Raw genomic sequence first — 16,654 nt, 5'->3', positions numbered from 1 at the left:
ACTTCCATTTGCAGCTCGTTCCACACTCTCACCACCCTCTGAGTGAAGAAGCTCCCCCTCATTTTCACCTTAAACATTTCACTTTTCACCCTTAACCCATGACCTCCAATTCTAGTCTCACCCAACCTCAGTGAAAAAACAAAAGAAATATATATCTTCTTCACATTGCAAAGAGAAATAAAAACAGAAAATTCTGGAAAATCTAACATATCAGGCAGCATCTATAGCAAGAGAAGCTGTTCTAACATCTCAGGTCAATGATTATGGCTTCAATGCCTACAGCCAGTATTTGGAGTAAGATCTGCAATCCCTTCATTGCACTCCTCAGCACTTTAAGGTAGTGGGCTACAGAAGAGAGTTTCTTGCTTCTGATGGAAGGTTATCAGTCTGTAAAGTTAACTTCCTTTCTTTGTCCACAGTTGCTACCTAACTTGCTGGAATTTATCAGCATCTGTGGTCTCATTTCAGATCTCCAGCATCTGCATCATTAGCTGGCAACTGTAAGCCAGCAGGCTGGGCTAATATTGTACAACTTTTATAATATTTGCATCAGCATGAAAGGAAGCTGCCTCTCTAGTTGCATGACTCAAAAAGATTAGTTTGCATCGAGGAGAGAGGGTTTCAGACCAAGTTCTTCTGGTTAATTAGTACCAGTGTTTAAATAACTTCTTCATCCATAGCATCATCAAATCAGATGGTCAAGGATAAAGAGAGCTTGTGTAGGAGAACACAATCACTTCTAAGCACCTTTCCAAGGTACCAGGCATAGCTGCCTTACCACTGTCCCTCAGCAAAAACACTACAGCACCCCACCTAACAGCACTGGTAATGTCTTCACTGGATGAATGGCAGCAGCTCAAGAAGAAAACTACCATCACTTTCTCATGAAGAGCTATGACTGGTATGTATATGTCAAATGTTCTTGCAACACCATATTCCAACAACATATTAGGTATCTGTAATCCTCGATTACTCTGTGTTGCTATGTTCTGCCTGGGTCTGAGATGCTGTGTGAATCAGTGGTGCTGTGACGGTTACAAGAAACTTCCACAATGTGGGCTAGCCCTTCTTATTAGTTTGCCATCCAGATGGCCATGGAGCAATTGAGAACCAATTTGATGGGAATTGCATTCAATTCAGCATCACGTAGTGAGGCAGGTGCACTTTACCACTGGTTTAAGGATCAACTTCATTTGCCATATACATTTACATGTATTAGGAATTTGCTGTGGTGTGTTAGTGCAACATGCAGCAAAAACAATATTCAACAATTATAATGAATAATATATAAAATAAAGTTAGATTTAAAGTTTGCATATGGAATAAAATGTATATAAATACTTAAATACCAGCATGTATTTACAACGTAAACAGTATTATAAAAAGTGGTTTAAAGTGTTTACAGTGCAGTGCAGTGACTGGGGTAATAGAAAAGGGACTGCTGCTAACTAGAATTGTTACTTGGGGAAGAAACTTTTAAGACGGTGTGGATTTTTTGTTTTAATAGCCCTATAGTGGTTTTCAGAAGGAAGCTTTTGGAAAAGGCTGTTTGCATGGTAGGCGTCCGCAATGATTTTTCCTGCCCACTTCCTTATCCTGGACACATACAAATCCTGCAGTGATGGTAGACTGCAGCCAAAGCAACCAACACTTATTAGAGGCAATATAATAGGAAGCATACTCCATTTCAAGCAATAATGAATTGAATCATAGTTGCAGCATACTAGTGCATCGGTTGTATACTTACTGCTTGTAGGTGACCATAACGATCAGAATAGCGGGCAAGCAACAGAGAATGATAATAATCGCCAGAGCCAGTAAAGCACCTTCTGTGTAGCCCACAGCCTGTGCCTGCTTCTGTACATTTGCCACCACATCAGGTGTGCGGATTTCAAGAATACGACCTCCTTGTCCCAAGTAAGGCTGAAAGTCTTTGTTTATGTCCAACAGCTTCCCATCTAAGAATCTATAAATCACAAAAATCAGAATAATATAAAAGACAACCTTATATTTTCTGAACAGAAATAATGTTGATGTTATACTGGCCTCAAATTGACTTAGGCCCTGCTATTTAATTTTTATGCAGCAAAAGTTTGAATAGAATTAAACTGGCAGGTAAAGACTGGAGTAATGACCACATTCAGGGCAATTTAAGATTAACACTGGGAGTTGCAAAGTGATGCACTTGGGCATGAAGACAGAGAAGAGGGAATATGAAATATGTGACACACATCAGAAGGGGTGAGAAATCCTGATGACGTAAGTGTACAGCTATCTCTGAAGATGGGGGGGGGGGGCGAGGAACCAAACTGTACATGGACTTCCATGATCTGTGTAGAACCCCACAGTAACCTTAAAGTTTAAGCTCAGTATTTAGTTCCCGGTTCTCACTAACTGAGTTGGTCTGTGTTTTGTGGATATGTGTAGGGGTGAGCTTTGGGACACAGTATTTCATTACATATGGTGTGGAATGAGTGAAAATCAGAAGCAAGGGACTGCTCACATAAAATGCTGGAGGAACTCAGCAGGTCAGGCAGCATCTATGGAAAAGAAAAAAAAAGTCGATGTTTTGGGCCAAGACGCTTCTTCAGGATCCTGAGGTTTCAGCATTTTGTGAATTAACTTACTTCAAAGAAATTTGGGTAGAAACTTAATATAATAGGTAGAAGGACTAGATGTAAAACGTGGAAATTCTTTTTAAGTAGAGTAAGCAAATTACTTAAATTAAGTCTTTTCGAATGGGATTCCAACAATTTGCCCAGCAGTGAAGCGTAACTAATTGTCTTGTAATTAATTAATTCATCCCATCCTGCTAAGCACATAGTGTTACAAGGGAACAAGAGTGACTTGTGCAGTGTTTAGAGGAAGTGGAAAAAGACATTTGAACTTCATACAAATTTACATACTAGGGGCAGAAGTGAGACACTGGGCTTTTCGAGGCTGCCATCCCATAATACCATTGCCGATCTGATTGTACAATTCACTCCTTACTCCTGTCTACCCTGGTAACCTTTCACTCTGTTTTTCATGAATCCTTCTCTGCGACCTTAAAATATTGAAAAATTGCTCCTACCACCCCGAGAGAAGAGGGTTTAAAAGACTCAAAATTGACTGAATAAAAAAGACCTTATGTCTATTTTAAACAGGTGATGTTTAATTTTTAGAATTGTCACCTTAAACGGCTTCTCCACACCCATCCTATCAAGACAACTCAGGATGTTTAATTCATGCCTTTGTCACTCTTTCAAACTTCAGTGGATAGAAGCCTGTCCTATCTAACCTTCCTCATTGCACATTCCACATATCACTCCAGTAAACCTTCTCTGAACTGCTTCCAATGCAATAACATCTTCTTCAAATAAGGATACCAGCTCTAAACACAGTACTCCTGATCTGTTCTCATCACAACTGCAGCACGATCCCCACCCCAGTGTTGCATCCCATTAGCTTTCCAGGTTTTTCACTGTACCTGTGGCAAATGATCCACTAATGCAGCCCTATCCATTACAGCTCAGAGTTCTGTAATCTGTCAGCATTTAGATAATATGTGCTTTTCTAATGTGCAAAAATGGTTAATTTCACTTTTTCCCCACAGGATATTCCATTTGCCAACTCTTTACCTAAATAATCAATCAGCCCATGTCCCTTTGTCACCTCTCAATGTCCTCTTCACAACTTTCTACCCATCTTTGTGTCATCAGCAAAATTAGCAAACATTCCATTGATGTCTTCCTGCAAGTCATTTATATAAATTTTAAAAAGCTGAAGCCCCACAACTGATCTAAGTAACAACCAAGTTTGCTTCCTATTATCCAATCTCATTTATCATCAGCAAAAACAAAGAGCGGATTATTGACTACAGGAAGAAGAAACCAGAAGTCCATGAGCTAGTAATTAGGCGACTGGAGATGGACAGGGTAGGTAATTTAAAATTCCTTAGCTTTATCATTTCAGAGGATCTGTCCTGAGACCAACAAATAAGTGCCATCACAAAGTAGGCATGATAAAACCTCTACCTTCTTAAAAGTTTTGCAGATTTGGCATGTCTTCTAAAACTTTAATAAATCTCTATTAATGCACACTGGAGATTATCCTAACTGGTTGCATCACAGGCTGGTATGGAAACACCAATGCCCATGAATGGAAAAGCCTATAAAAAGTGGTGGATGGACCCAGCCCTCCTTCTCATTGAGCATATCTACAAGGACTGCTGCCACAAGGAAGTAGCATCTTTCATCAAGGACCCATACCATACAGGATGTACTCTCTTCTCACTGTTTCCATTGGGAAAGAGGTAGAGCAGCTTTAGGTCCCATACCACCAGGTTCAGAAACAGTCATGACCCTTCAATCATCAGGCTCCTGTACTTTGATAATAAATTTACTTTTGACTTTGAGCTAATCTTTTGTGTATATAAATAAGTTACCTCCCACAACTTGAGCTTTTATTTTCTTCCTAACCACTGATAGGGCAACTTATCAAATACCATCTAGAAATCTAAGAAGGGTTCATCCACCTTCATCATAGTACATGTTGCTTCTTCAACGAACTCTAACAACTTGGGTAAACATGACATACCTTTCCCAAACCCACAATGACTTTGCCTGATTACCTGGAATTTACCCAAGTGCCCTGCTGTAATGCAAACTTCTAACAGTTTCTTTCTGATAGATGGCCTGTCGTTTTCTTCTTATTATCTTTCTGTCTTACTGAATAAAGGAGTTATTGGAATGGAGAGACTGTTTACTATTTTCTAATGAAATGGAACTTTAAATGTACTTAGAAAATTTTGGAAACTTAAACCTGACTCATCAACTACCCTATTAGCTTCTTCTTGTGAGACAGTAATATGAAGTCAATCACTCTGAACCAACAATTGCTCAGTACCATATCTCAGGAGCTTGGAATTTTCCAGTGTTCCCCCTTCCCATTTAGTTCCTAATTAACAGTTATTTATTGGATGTTACTTATTTTCTACTGCGAAAAACCTGTTTAAATCATAATTTTACTGATCTATTTTCTAAAAGACCAACTCTTTCTATAAGACTTTGTATCTCTTTAATCATCTATAGAAACTCATAGTAACTTCTTATTTAAACAGACAAGAGGAAGTCTGCAGATGCTGGAAATCCAAAGTAGCACACACAAAATGCTGGAGGAATTCAGCATCTCTGGAGAAGAGTAAACAGTTGCCATTTCCCACTGAGACCCTCCTTTGGACTGAGAAGGAAGGGGGAAGATGACTGAAGAAAAAGGTGGGGGGGGAGGGGAAAGAGGTTAGCTGGAAGATGATAGGTGAAGCCAGGAGGGTGGGAAGGGTCAAGGGCTGGAGAAAAAAGAATCTGATAGGAGAGGAGAGTGGACAATAGGAGAAAGGGAAGGAGAAGGGGACCCAGGGGGGAAGTAATAGGCAGGTGAGAAGAAGTGAAAAGTCAGAGTGGGAAATAACATTTCCAGTTCTTTACATTTGTACTCCAAGTTCTCCTCTCCCTACCCTTTCATTGAATCCATGCTGTATTGTATTCTGTCCAATCTTCTGACTTGTCACCATTTTGATATAATTATATGCAGTTTTTTCTTTAAGTTAGATGCTGTCTTAAATCTTTTATTTAACCATATGTCCTCACCTTGGAGGTTATCCAGTCAACTAAGGTATTAATCTTATTACTTAAGGAATTTGCTGGATGGTATTCTGACTGATGAGCACTTGAATGTGTAGGTACTCAATTCTAGTTTCTCTTCTGTCAGGAAGTTATACAAAAATAGTTAAGAAATACAACGATGCTTCAAACTTAATTATTGCTTCTTCTCCAGTTTTAATGATCATCATTGTTGCTCAACAATAGCAGAGAGTACACTCCACAGATCTCATTAATGAGCATATTGGAACCCTGCTTTGAGTATAGACTCTTGGACAGTTCCCAGGACATTTTTAATAAGCACACTGTTTTTATATGAATTGGAAATCTGCAGTACATTTAAATTAACTCTCTTCTTGTCTCATTAAAAAAGATAGAGAAGAAAAGATAATCATCACATCTTGTAAACATCCAGTGGATGATGCCAGTCTGTTGAGGTGGTTACAAATGAGCACAGAGCTGGCAACTCTCAGAGGTCCATATCTGAAAGCAGTTCATTGTTTGATAGGACAAAGATCATTATTTATGAATCCCATTGGAAAGTGAAATTGCATGTGTGTTGCTGACATGACAAGTTTGTGTTTATTATAGACTAATGAAAATAAAATTTCAGAGTGTGAAGCTTCCATTTCTGATGCTGGTAAGATTTATATTTATATTACATAAAATAAATTGGTAAAACATGTCTTGCTTCAAGAATTTAAACCTGTAAAAGTAAAACGGTGAACAGAACGCATTTGGATGATATTCAGCTGTTGTTACATTAACTCTCTTAACATCCCAATTAAGATCATGGTTGGAATCTATTGGGCATCATGTAGTTATCACTATCAATAAGCCCATTTCAACTAATATAGATTATCCCCTTTATATAAAACCTGTACATTGACTGTGCTTTCAATTTAAGCTAAATTGAAAGCACGGTCAATGTACAGAATTTATATAAAGGGGATCATCTATATACAGTTAACAATGCTAACTGAAGATAACTAAAGGAGCTGATGGAAAAGTCTGCTTTGTGGCTATTCATTAAACTTTAAAACAGTTATCACTGCATTATACTTACTTGAAGAGCTCATTCCTTGATATTGCTCTATTTGTCAATGGGTCTATGGCATAAACCATGAGATCTGACTTGGAGTAATCTTCTTCCTGAAAGCCATCTCCATGCCTCCGAGGTCCAATGGAGTCCACCACTACTTTTGCACCTGGAATTTGATCCTGCACATAACGCTCCAAAATTCTGAGAACAGAGATTTAATTGAAAATAGCAATGAAGTATTCACATCTTGGAAGTACTTTATATCTTCATGTTTTACCTGAAGATTGTAAACAATATTTATGAGGATCCAACCAGAAGATGAAGCAGGTTGTAAATGGTAAATGGGAACCAAGGCAGGAAGGAAACCCTTTCAGGAAATCAACTGAGAGACCCATGTGTAGTTTAAACAGTTCACTATTGTTTCCTACACAAAACTGGCCAGGATGATGTCAAAACTAGCAAGTGGGAGATGGAAATGGTTTAGGAGTGATAAGATTCTGGGGTCTCACTGATAGTCCTTGAATAAACTTTAGCGCTAAGAAAGGGCTTCAGTGGGTGTTGACAGTGCCCAGATATAGAGGCAAGGCTGGAGATGGCTAGAATGAAGGGCTTCTTGGGAAGCTTGGACAGATACAGCCAACAAGAATGTTTAATGTCTGATGCACTGAAAGTATCCAAAAAAGACCAAAAAATCATTAATATGCTCTAGGGAGCTGAAAGATCTGAATTGAACTGTTAAAACAGGAAGTAAGCTGAAAAGAAATCTTGAAGAATTTGTTTATTCAAGTTTTTTCTGTGGCCTCCTGCAATATGGTGATTTCACCAAGAATTTAAAGTTAACAAGGATGCTGACAAATCATCTGCACCTGGTCCCAACAGACCTTTCGAAGTGGTAAACATTAGAACTGTCACTGCTGAAACCCTTTCACTAACCTTTTAAATTGCTGATGTGCACAAACATTTTTCAGCATCAAAACATCTTCATTATGGTAATACTATAAATGAATATCAAGCTTTCTTGTTTCCAACAATTCATGGTACACAGATAAACGTGATAATAATGATACAATCAAAGGGGAGTTTGTGTCAAATAAGTTGCCACGAGTGCGATTTCCTTTTGTAAAATGAATAGGGTTTGGGGAACTGCAAGAGATTCTGCAGATGCTGAAAACCTTGAGCAACACATGCAAAATTCAAGAGGAACTCAGTACGTCGGGCAGCATCTATGGAGGGACATACTGTAAACCATCAACATTGTGGGTCCTGAGGAAGGGCCTGGCCTGAAATGTCAACTATTTCTTTCTCTTCATGGATCACCCTATCTTGCTGAGTTCCTCTTGCATTTGGTGTGTGTTGTTCCGGGTTTAGGGAAGATCTTAGTAACTTGCAGAAAAGGCAGGACTACACCATATTCTGAGTGATTGCCAAGGAGAGTTATGTCAACATTATTTAGAGTTAGGGAATTAATAATATTTGAAAGGGTACGTGGAGGCAAAGTTGATTGCCTGTACAGAATCAATAATAGGTTACAGTTAAGAACTAATACAATGCATGATTGAGAATACAAAGGTCTAGTCTTTTATATCAAATAGTTTTCAGTAGTTTCATATATTATCTTTCATATATAATATATAATATTTGTAGTGTTCATATTTATATTACTTTATTTTGGACATGTGCTTAGTTTCACTAAACTTTATAATTAGTATTTGCTCAGCAGTCCTCAAGGTGCTTTTCCCATTCAAATGGCTTCAGGACTAATTTAGAGGATAGTTGTATTACATGACCACCAACAGCATGGTGCTTGACATGGGCTAGCAGAGATTGAATAAGTTAATTTTGAAACACTCACTATGACTATCCGTGCCTCACACAATAGGGTTTCATACTCTGTAAATCTCACTTTCTACTTAAAATCAGTCTGCAATATCCAATGATGAATGCCTGGTTACAGTAGGATCCTCAGCCAGCTTTATGAAATGATGTTATGTGTGAATGGAATGTGCTCATGGCACTACACTGGCTCAGTCTAAATTTAACCTTGCCACGTTTTGTTTTTGGAGAGTGAGGTGATTAAAACTGAAGCTCAAATATCCCTAACAGGTTATAGGTTACCGGGAGAAGGCAGAACAATGGGGTTGAGAGTGGATAATAAATCAGTCATGATTGAATGGCAGAGTACACTCAAAGGGCTGAATGGCCTAATTCTGCTCCTGTGTCTTGTGGTCCTTTCATTGAGCATGGCCATGTTGACAGTACTTTTTAAATAGACATTTCAAATTAATAAGCAGTTAATTCCACAATTACACACACTTTAATATCCCTTGGTAAAAATTCAAGTATTTTTTATGTGGAGTTTAAGATGTGCTTATGAGGAGTTATGAAAGCTGCCGGCTAAAAATGACACAGCTCTGCTCTGCTCTGTTCACCTGCTCCAATAGCAAGGTTCCTAATTAAGTGGTGAAATAAGACAAGCAGCTGTGAATAAGCATTGACTACAACAGGAGACTCTTCTTATTTGCTCTCATTGTCACAGAGGTTTAGCCCAACAATCTTGTTTGAAAAATCCATTCTAAAACATCAGTGTGGGGAGAAGACTGACACAGGTCACTGTCCTGTGTCATACTGGATGGCGCAGAGGGAGGAAGAGTTAAAAAGAAGTGAGTGGGAGCAATCAGAACATTTTATGAGCTACAGTTCCCGAGGAGACATTGGATTGCGTAGCGGGAGAGAGAGTTGGAAAGAAACGAGTTGGGGCACTTGGCATATTTTGTGCACCACAATTCCCGGGGAGACACTGGGATTGCGGAAAATTAGGCACTTGGCAAGGTCCTATAAAAAGAAGACAAGTTTAAGCAGAGCAGGCAATGTGTGAGTGAACCAGTGTTAGAGTGGAGGAGCTAAGGCCTTGCCTCATCAAGGCTTCGGTGAGGGGAGGCGTAGGTCATAGTTAGATATATTTTTATTATTTATTCTTTCCATCTTATTACACATTTAAGGCTGTGAGGATGCCAGGCAGTATAGTGGAATGCTTCTCTTGTGGGACGTGGGAAGGCAGTGTCCCGATGACTACACTTGCACTAAGGGCATCCAGCTGCAGCTTCTAACAGACTGTATTAAGGAATTGGGAGCTGGAAGTGGATGAACTCTGGATCATTCAGGAGGCTGGGGGGTTGATAGACAGGACCTACAGGGAGGTAATTACACCCAAGGTGTAGGACAGATAACTGGACAACCATCAGGAGAGCAAAAGGGGAAAAGCAGTGGATACTGTTGGGGGGATGACGACTTAGGAGTGGAATGCCACAGCAATCAGGTCTCTGGCACTGAGTCTGGCTCAGAAAGAAAGGTAGTGATAGAGGATTCATTGTTTAGGGGAACAGAAAGGAAGTACGGTGGACAAGAATGAGATCCCCAGATGGTATGTTGCCTCCGGTATGCCAGGGTCAGGGATATTTTGGATTGAGTCCACAGCATTCTTCAGCAGGAGGGTAAGCATCCATGAGGGAACCAATGATAAGGGTAGGAGGGGGTGCAAACCCCTGCAACTTTAGGTCAGGGAGTTAAGTACTAAGTTGAAGGTCAGGATTTTCAAAGTTGTGATCTTAGGATTGCTACCTATGTCATGTGCTTATGAGGCCAGAAATAGAAATATCATACACTTTAACATGTGGCTAAGGAGATGGTCCAGGAGGGAGGGCTTCAGATTTTTGGATCATTGGGCTCTCTTCCAGGGAAAGTGGGGCATGCACAGAAGGAACAGCTTGAACCTGAACTGGAGGGGGCTATTATTCTAGCAAGAATGTTTGCTAGTGCTGCATTGGGGTGGGGGGTGAGGGATTAAACCAGATCACCAGAACAGATAGTGGTGTGGTTGTGGAGAAAGATGTTGTTATGCCAACATAGAGAGTCAGGAATCAAGAAGTTGAGCATGGTGGGACAAATGTTCTGAGCTGCATGTATTTCAACACAAGGAGTACTGTAGAAAAGACAGCTGAGTTTAGGGCATGGATTAGCATATGGGATTGTGCCATTGTGGCCATTAATGAGACTTAGTTGCAGGAGGGGCGGAACTAGCAGCTCAATGTTCCGGTGTTCCGTTGTTTTAGACATGATTGTGGAAAGGATTAGAGGGGAAGGGCTGGCATTACTAGTCAGGGAAAATGTCACGGCACTGCTCAAGTCAGGACATATTGGAGAGGTCGTCTCGTGAGGCTTTATAGGTAGAACTAAGGAATAAGAAGGGTATGACCACATTAATCTGATTATATTAGAGACCCCCCCCCCAACAGTCTGGCAGTGGAGGCCAATTCTCTGGATGCTTTCAAGAAAGAGTTAGATAGAGCTCTTAAAGATAGTGGAGTCAAGGGATATGGGGAGAAGGCAGGAACGGGGTACTGATTGTGGATGATCAGCCATGATCACAGTGAATGGCGGTGCTGGCTCAAAGGGACGAATGGCCTACTCCTGCACCTATTGTCTATTGATTTAGAGGATACTGTTGCAAGAAACATAAGGTTGTGATAGTTGGTGATTTTAACTTCTCGCATGTAGACTGGGATTCACATACCGTCAAGGAGCTAGATGGGAAGGAGTTTGTTAAATGTCTTCAGTAAAGTTTCCTTTATTAGTACACAGAAGTCCCAACTAGAAAGATTGTAATACTTGATTTGCTGTAATGGAAATGGGACAGGGCAGGTGACAGAAGTTTATGTAGAGGAATACTTTGCATCTAGTGATAATAATGTCTTCAGTTTCAAGGTAGTTACGGAAAAGGAAAGGTATGTTCCTCGGTTGAGATTCTAAAATGGAGAAAGGCCAATTTTGTTACTATCAGAAAGGATCTGGCAAGCGTGGATTGGGACAGGTTTTTTTCTAGCAAAGGTGTACTTGGTAAATGGAAGGCCTGCAAAAGTGAAATTTTCAGAGTACAGAATTTGTATGTTCCTGTCAGAATAAAAGGCAAGGATAACAGGTTTAGGGTATCTTGGTTTTGAGAGCTATTTAAAGTAAATTTTATTATCAAAGTACATATGTGTCACCATATACAACACTGAGAATCATTTTCTTGTGGGCATACTCAGCAAACCTATAGAATAGTAACTATAACAGGATCAATGAAGGACACCCAACTAGGGCATTCAACTTGAGTGCAGAAGACAACAAACTGTGGAAATGCAAATATAAATAAATAGAAATAAATAATGAAAACTTGAGATGAATAGCCCTTGAAAGTGAGTCCACCGGTTGTGGGAACATTTCAATGAGGGGGCAAGTGAAGATGGGTGCTTAACCCCTTTTGTTCAAGAATCAGAGGGAGAGTAACTGTTCTTGAACCTGGTGGTGCGACTCCTGAGGCAATAGCAAGAAGAGAGTATGGCTTGGGTAGTGGCAATCCCTGATGATGGACGCAGCCCCCCTACGACAATGCCTCATATAGATGTGCTCGATGATTGGGAGGGCTTTAACTGTGATGTACTGGGCCGAATCCACTAATTTTTGTAAGACTTTCTGTTCAAGGGTATTCCAGATCAGGCTATGATGCAGCCAGTTAATATACTCTCCACTACACACCAAAAGAAATTTGTCAAAGTTTTAGATATCACGCCAAACTTCTGCAAACTGCTAAGGAAGTAGAGATGCTGCTGTGCTTTCTTCGCAATTTCACTTACGTGCTGGGCCCAGGACAGATCCTCCAAAATAATAACACTGAGGAATTTAAAGTTGCTGACCCTCTCCACCTGTGATCCTCCAATAATGACTGGCTCAGGGACCTCTGGTTTCCCTCTCCTTTAAGTCTACAATCAGCTCCTTGGTCTTACTGACACTGCGTGAGAGGTTGTTGTTGTGGCCCCACTCAGCTGGATTTTCAATCTCCCCCCTATGCTGATTCATCACCACCTTAGATTTGGCCCATGACATCTGCAAACTTGAATATTGATGCATGGTTAAGATAAAGGAGATGCATAGCAGGTATAGGCAGGTAACAAATGAGCCACTTGAGGAGTGTAAGAAATGCAAGAGAACACTAAAGAAGAAAATCTGGAGGGCTTTCAAAAAGGCATGAGGTTTCTCTGACAGACAAGGTGAGAGAGAATCCTAGGACTTCTGCAGATATATTAAGAGCTAAAGAATTGCAAGAGTTAAAATTGGGCCTTTGGAAAACCAGAGTGCCAATTTATGCGTGGAGCTGAATGAGAGGGGGGAAATCTTAAACTGATTTTTTGCATCTGTATTTACTTGAGAGATGGACACAGAGCTTATAGAAGTGGGGCAAAGCAGTAGTGAGGCCATAGACCCTATACAGACTACAGAGGTGTTTTCTATCCTCAGGTAAATTAGGGTGGATAAATCCCCAGGGCCATGGTATCCAAGGAAACTCGGCTGCATGGATTTGGAACTGGTTTGCCCACAGAAGACAGAGAGTGATAGCAGATGGGCATATTCTGCCTGAAGGTCGGTGGCCAATAGTGTTCCACAGGGATTTGCTTTGGGATCCTTGCTCCTTATAATTTTTATAAATGACTTTAATGAGGAAGTGAAAGGGTGGGTTAGTAAGTTTGCTGATGACACGTAGGTTGTTTTTTGTTGTGAATCGTGTAGAAGTTTGTCACAAACTACAACAGGACATTGACACGATGCAGAACTGGGCTGAGAAAAGGCAGATGGAGTTCTACCCAGAAAAGTTTGATGTGATTCACTTTGGAAGGCTGAACTTGAAGGCAGGGTATAGGGTTAATGGAAGGATTCTCAGTTCAAAGTTCAACGTAAATTTATTATTAAAGTACATATATATTACCAAATGCAATCCTGAGATTCATTTTCTTATGGGCATACTCAATAAATCCAATAATAGAATCCATGAAAGGCTGCATCAAAGACAGCAAACTGTGCAGATACAAAAAGAAAGGAAAAAAAGAAACAATAATAATAAATAAATAAACAATTAATATCAAGAACATGAGATGAAGAGTCTTTGAAAGTGAATCCATAGGTTGTGGCAACAGTTCAGTGATGGGCAAGTGAAGTTGAGTGAAGTTACCCCGTTTGGTCCAAGAACCTGACGGTTGACGGATATTAACTGTTCCTGAACCTGGTGGTGTGAGTCCTGAGGCTCCTAGTCCTCTTTCCTAGTCCTGATGGCAGCAGTGAGAAGAGAGGGTGACCTAGGTGGTGGGGGTTCCTTATGATAGATGCTGCTTTCCTGCAACAAAGCTTCATGTAGATGTGCTCAATGGTGGGGAGGGTTTACCTGTGAAGGACTGGGCATATCAACTACGTTTTATAGGATTTTTCTGTTCAAGAGCATTGGTGTTTCAATACCAGGCTGTGATGCAGCCAGTCAATATACTCTCCACCATACATATAGAAGTTTGTTGAAGTTTTAGATGTCATGCTGAATCTTCACAAACTCCTACGGAAGTAGAGGCGCTACCATGCTTTCTTTTTAATTACACTTACGTGCTGTACCCAGGACAGGTAATCTGAAATAATAACTCCAAGGAAGTTAAAGTTGCTGACCCTCTCCACCTCTGATCCCCTGTTGAGCACTGTCACTGGCCCGGTTTTAGTTATCGGCTCCGTTGGCTTAGTGTTTACTGTTTTTATATTTTATTCTGTACAGTTCCTATTAAAAGTTAGTGAACTGTTGAATCAGTCTCTCTCTCTCAGCACTGGGACGTAACTATACACCCTTGTCAGATGGACTTGACAGCAGTGACATTTTCCAGAGTGATTTCCAGGGTAGATTCTATAAACAGAGAATGTGGGTGTGTGGAACATGCTACCCGGGGTAACGGTAGAGGGAGATACAATAGGAACATTTAACAGACCCTTAGATAGGCACATGGACAAAGAAAAATGGAGGGGTATGTTAGAGGTAAGGATCTTGGAGTTGGTTAAAAGGTTGGTACATGATTGTGGCCAAAAGGCCTGTACTGTTGCATGTTTTGTGTTCTATGTTCTATGATTCTATGCCCTTTTCTTTTCAGGCATAATGAACTCAACTGTTTATCCTTTGCTGATAGATTTAAACTCCACTTTTGAATATCAGCTTTGTAAATGTTTTAAGCATCTTCTCAGAGTCCAATATCCTTTCCAGAATACATTACTTACTCCCCTAATTTATTACAAAGTTTCTTCCCCTAAGTCTCTTCCACTTTTGGAATTATTCAAACATATTGATTTGAATAAATCCTCACTATTTTTTATCATTGGCCATCTGTACTTTTCTGCTATATGCTATTTTTATTAAAAACAACTCCTCCAACTCTGTTTTAACACAATGTTTAATCTGCATTTCTGATTATGCCATTGTTTTACCTCATTAATCCTAATTATACTATTTTGGTGCAATATATTACTGCCTCTAGCTTCTGGGTATGAATATAGATACTTGGTGTATTGCTGAACGGATAGATTTTAAAATATCTTTTTACACTGATATGCTATACCTCTATTTAATTTCATTTCCATTCACCCTAGTTTCAGCTGTTCTATTCCTTCCTTTCCTGTTTTGCTAGTATTTATTTCTTGTGGATTCCTCCTATGTAACTAACTGAAAAGTTTCGCCACCTCCTGATTTAAACTTTTGCTGGGATGCAGTTTCTGTTCTGGACTGAGGGATGTCTATTCTATTACTGGATCACTTTTTTGTTCCAGTACTGCTGTCATGAAAGGAAAGCAGACATTCCAAACACTAACCCTAACAGATTCATAACCTGCCAGGCACAATCCTACTAAATTTTGTTATCTTCATGGTCTTGCTTTTTAATTTAATACTCAACTCCTCATACAGGTTGAGTACTCTTTATCCAAAAATCCAAAATCTAACAACCTCCAAAATTTTTGAGTGCTGACATGATGACACAAATACAGAATTCCACAAGGTGATGGGAAGGTTCCCAGGCAATGTGCAGGTCTCTGCACACCACTGACATATGCAATGAACAGAAGTTAGTGAAAAATAGAAAACACCACATAAAATAAAAAATGAAGATCTAGATGGTGTACTGAAAGAGTGCCAAGATTCTGGAGACTCTAATTTACCCCCATCTTCCACCTGCTCGGCAGTTGAGGACTTGGTTGGACCGTGCTTTGTCTGGATCTTCCACTTGACCTTACCGCATGGGTGACCCCAACAGGAGCTAAGCTCCAGATGGCACCACTCTCAGTTTCTCAGGATTACACAAGCCTCTCCATCACAACAAGGTGGCAGTATCCCAATGTTGCCATGCTGCTTCTTTTTTCACTTTGCACACATTATATTTTCATTACGTTCATGATATGTAATAATTTTTACTGTTAAGTACATGAACAAATGCAAGACACAGACTGCTCGCTGGTAGCACATTTCAGAGGAGGAAATGATGGTGATCCCAAGCTATCTCATTGTATATTCTGAAAAAATCTGAATTTTGAAACACTTCCGGCCCCAAGCAGTTTGGGTAAGGGTACTCAACCTTCTCCTTCTCCTTCTCCTTTTCTGTCAGTTATGTTAACACAGTCTACAAACTCTATATTTTCCCCCTCGATCCCCTGCCCAGATGCATGGATATATCCAGTGCTGGATAGATAATATACCTTCGGATTTTTTTGCCTTTGGGTGTGGTGGGTGATACACTTGCCTTTAATTATAGAATTCCCTGGCATTGCCATATTTTCTTTGTTCGCTCTTTCCAAGTGGCCAACCTGATCAACATTCTGAGATATGCTACTTTGGTTAATGCTGCAGTCTTTCTACTTCAAAAGGTGATGCCTCAAAAAGTGGTATCCATCATAGAGAATCCCCAGCACCCAGATTACACCCTCTTCTCATCCCTATCATCAGAGGGGAGGTCCAGGAGCCTGAAAACAAATATTCAATGTTTTATGGACAGCTTCTTCCCTCTGCCATCAGATTTATTGAATGGACAATGAATCCATGAACACTATCTCACTATTTTTTGATTTCTTTTTGCACTACATATTTATC

At 40.0% G+C, this 16,654-nt stretch overlaps 1 protein-coding gene across 1 annotated transcript in view; it reads right to left on the bottom strand.

Moving 5' to 3' along the window:
• pcdh15b (protocadherin-related 15b) overlaps positions 1–16,654 on the bottom strand; it is a 785,155-nt gene that overhangs the window by 60,832 nt on the left and 707,669 nt on the right. The window contains exons 28-29 of the mRNA XM_063072091.1: positions 6,706–6,882; positions 1,748–1,966 (exon numbers count right to left, since the gene is read on the bottom strand). Coding sequence (XP_062928161.1) covers positions 1,748–1,966; positions 6,706–6,882 — 396 coding nt within the window. The remainder of the gene's footprint in view (positions 1–1,747; positions 1,967–6,705; positions 6,883–16,654) is intronic.

Source organism: Mobula hypostoma, chromosome 19, assembly GCF_963921235.1.
Source record: "Mobula hypostoma chromosome 19, sMobHyp1.1, whole genome shotgun sequence".
NCBI lineage: Eukaryota > Metazoa > Chordata > Chondrichthyes > Myliobatiformes > Myliobatidae > Mobula > Mobula hypostoma.
Note: the sequence above shows the minus strand (reverse complement) of the source record. Positions and strands in the feature narration are given on the sequence as shown.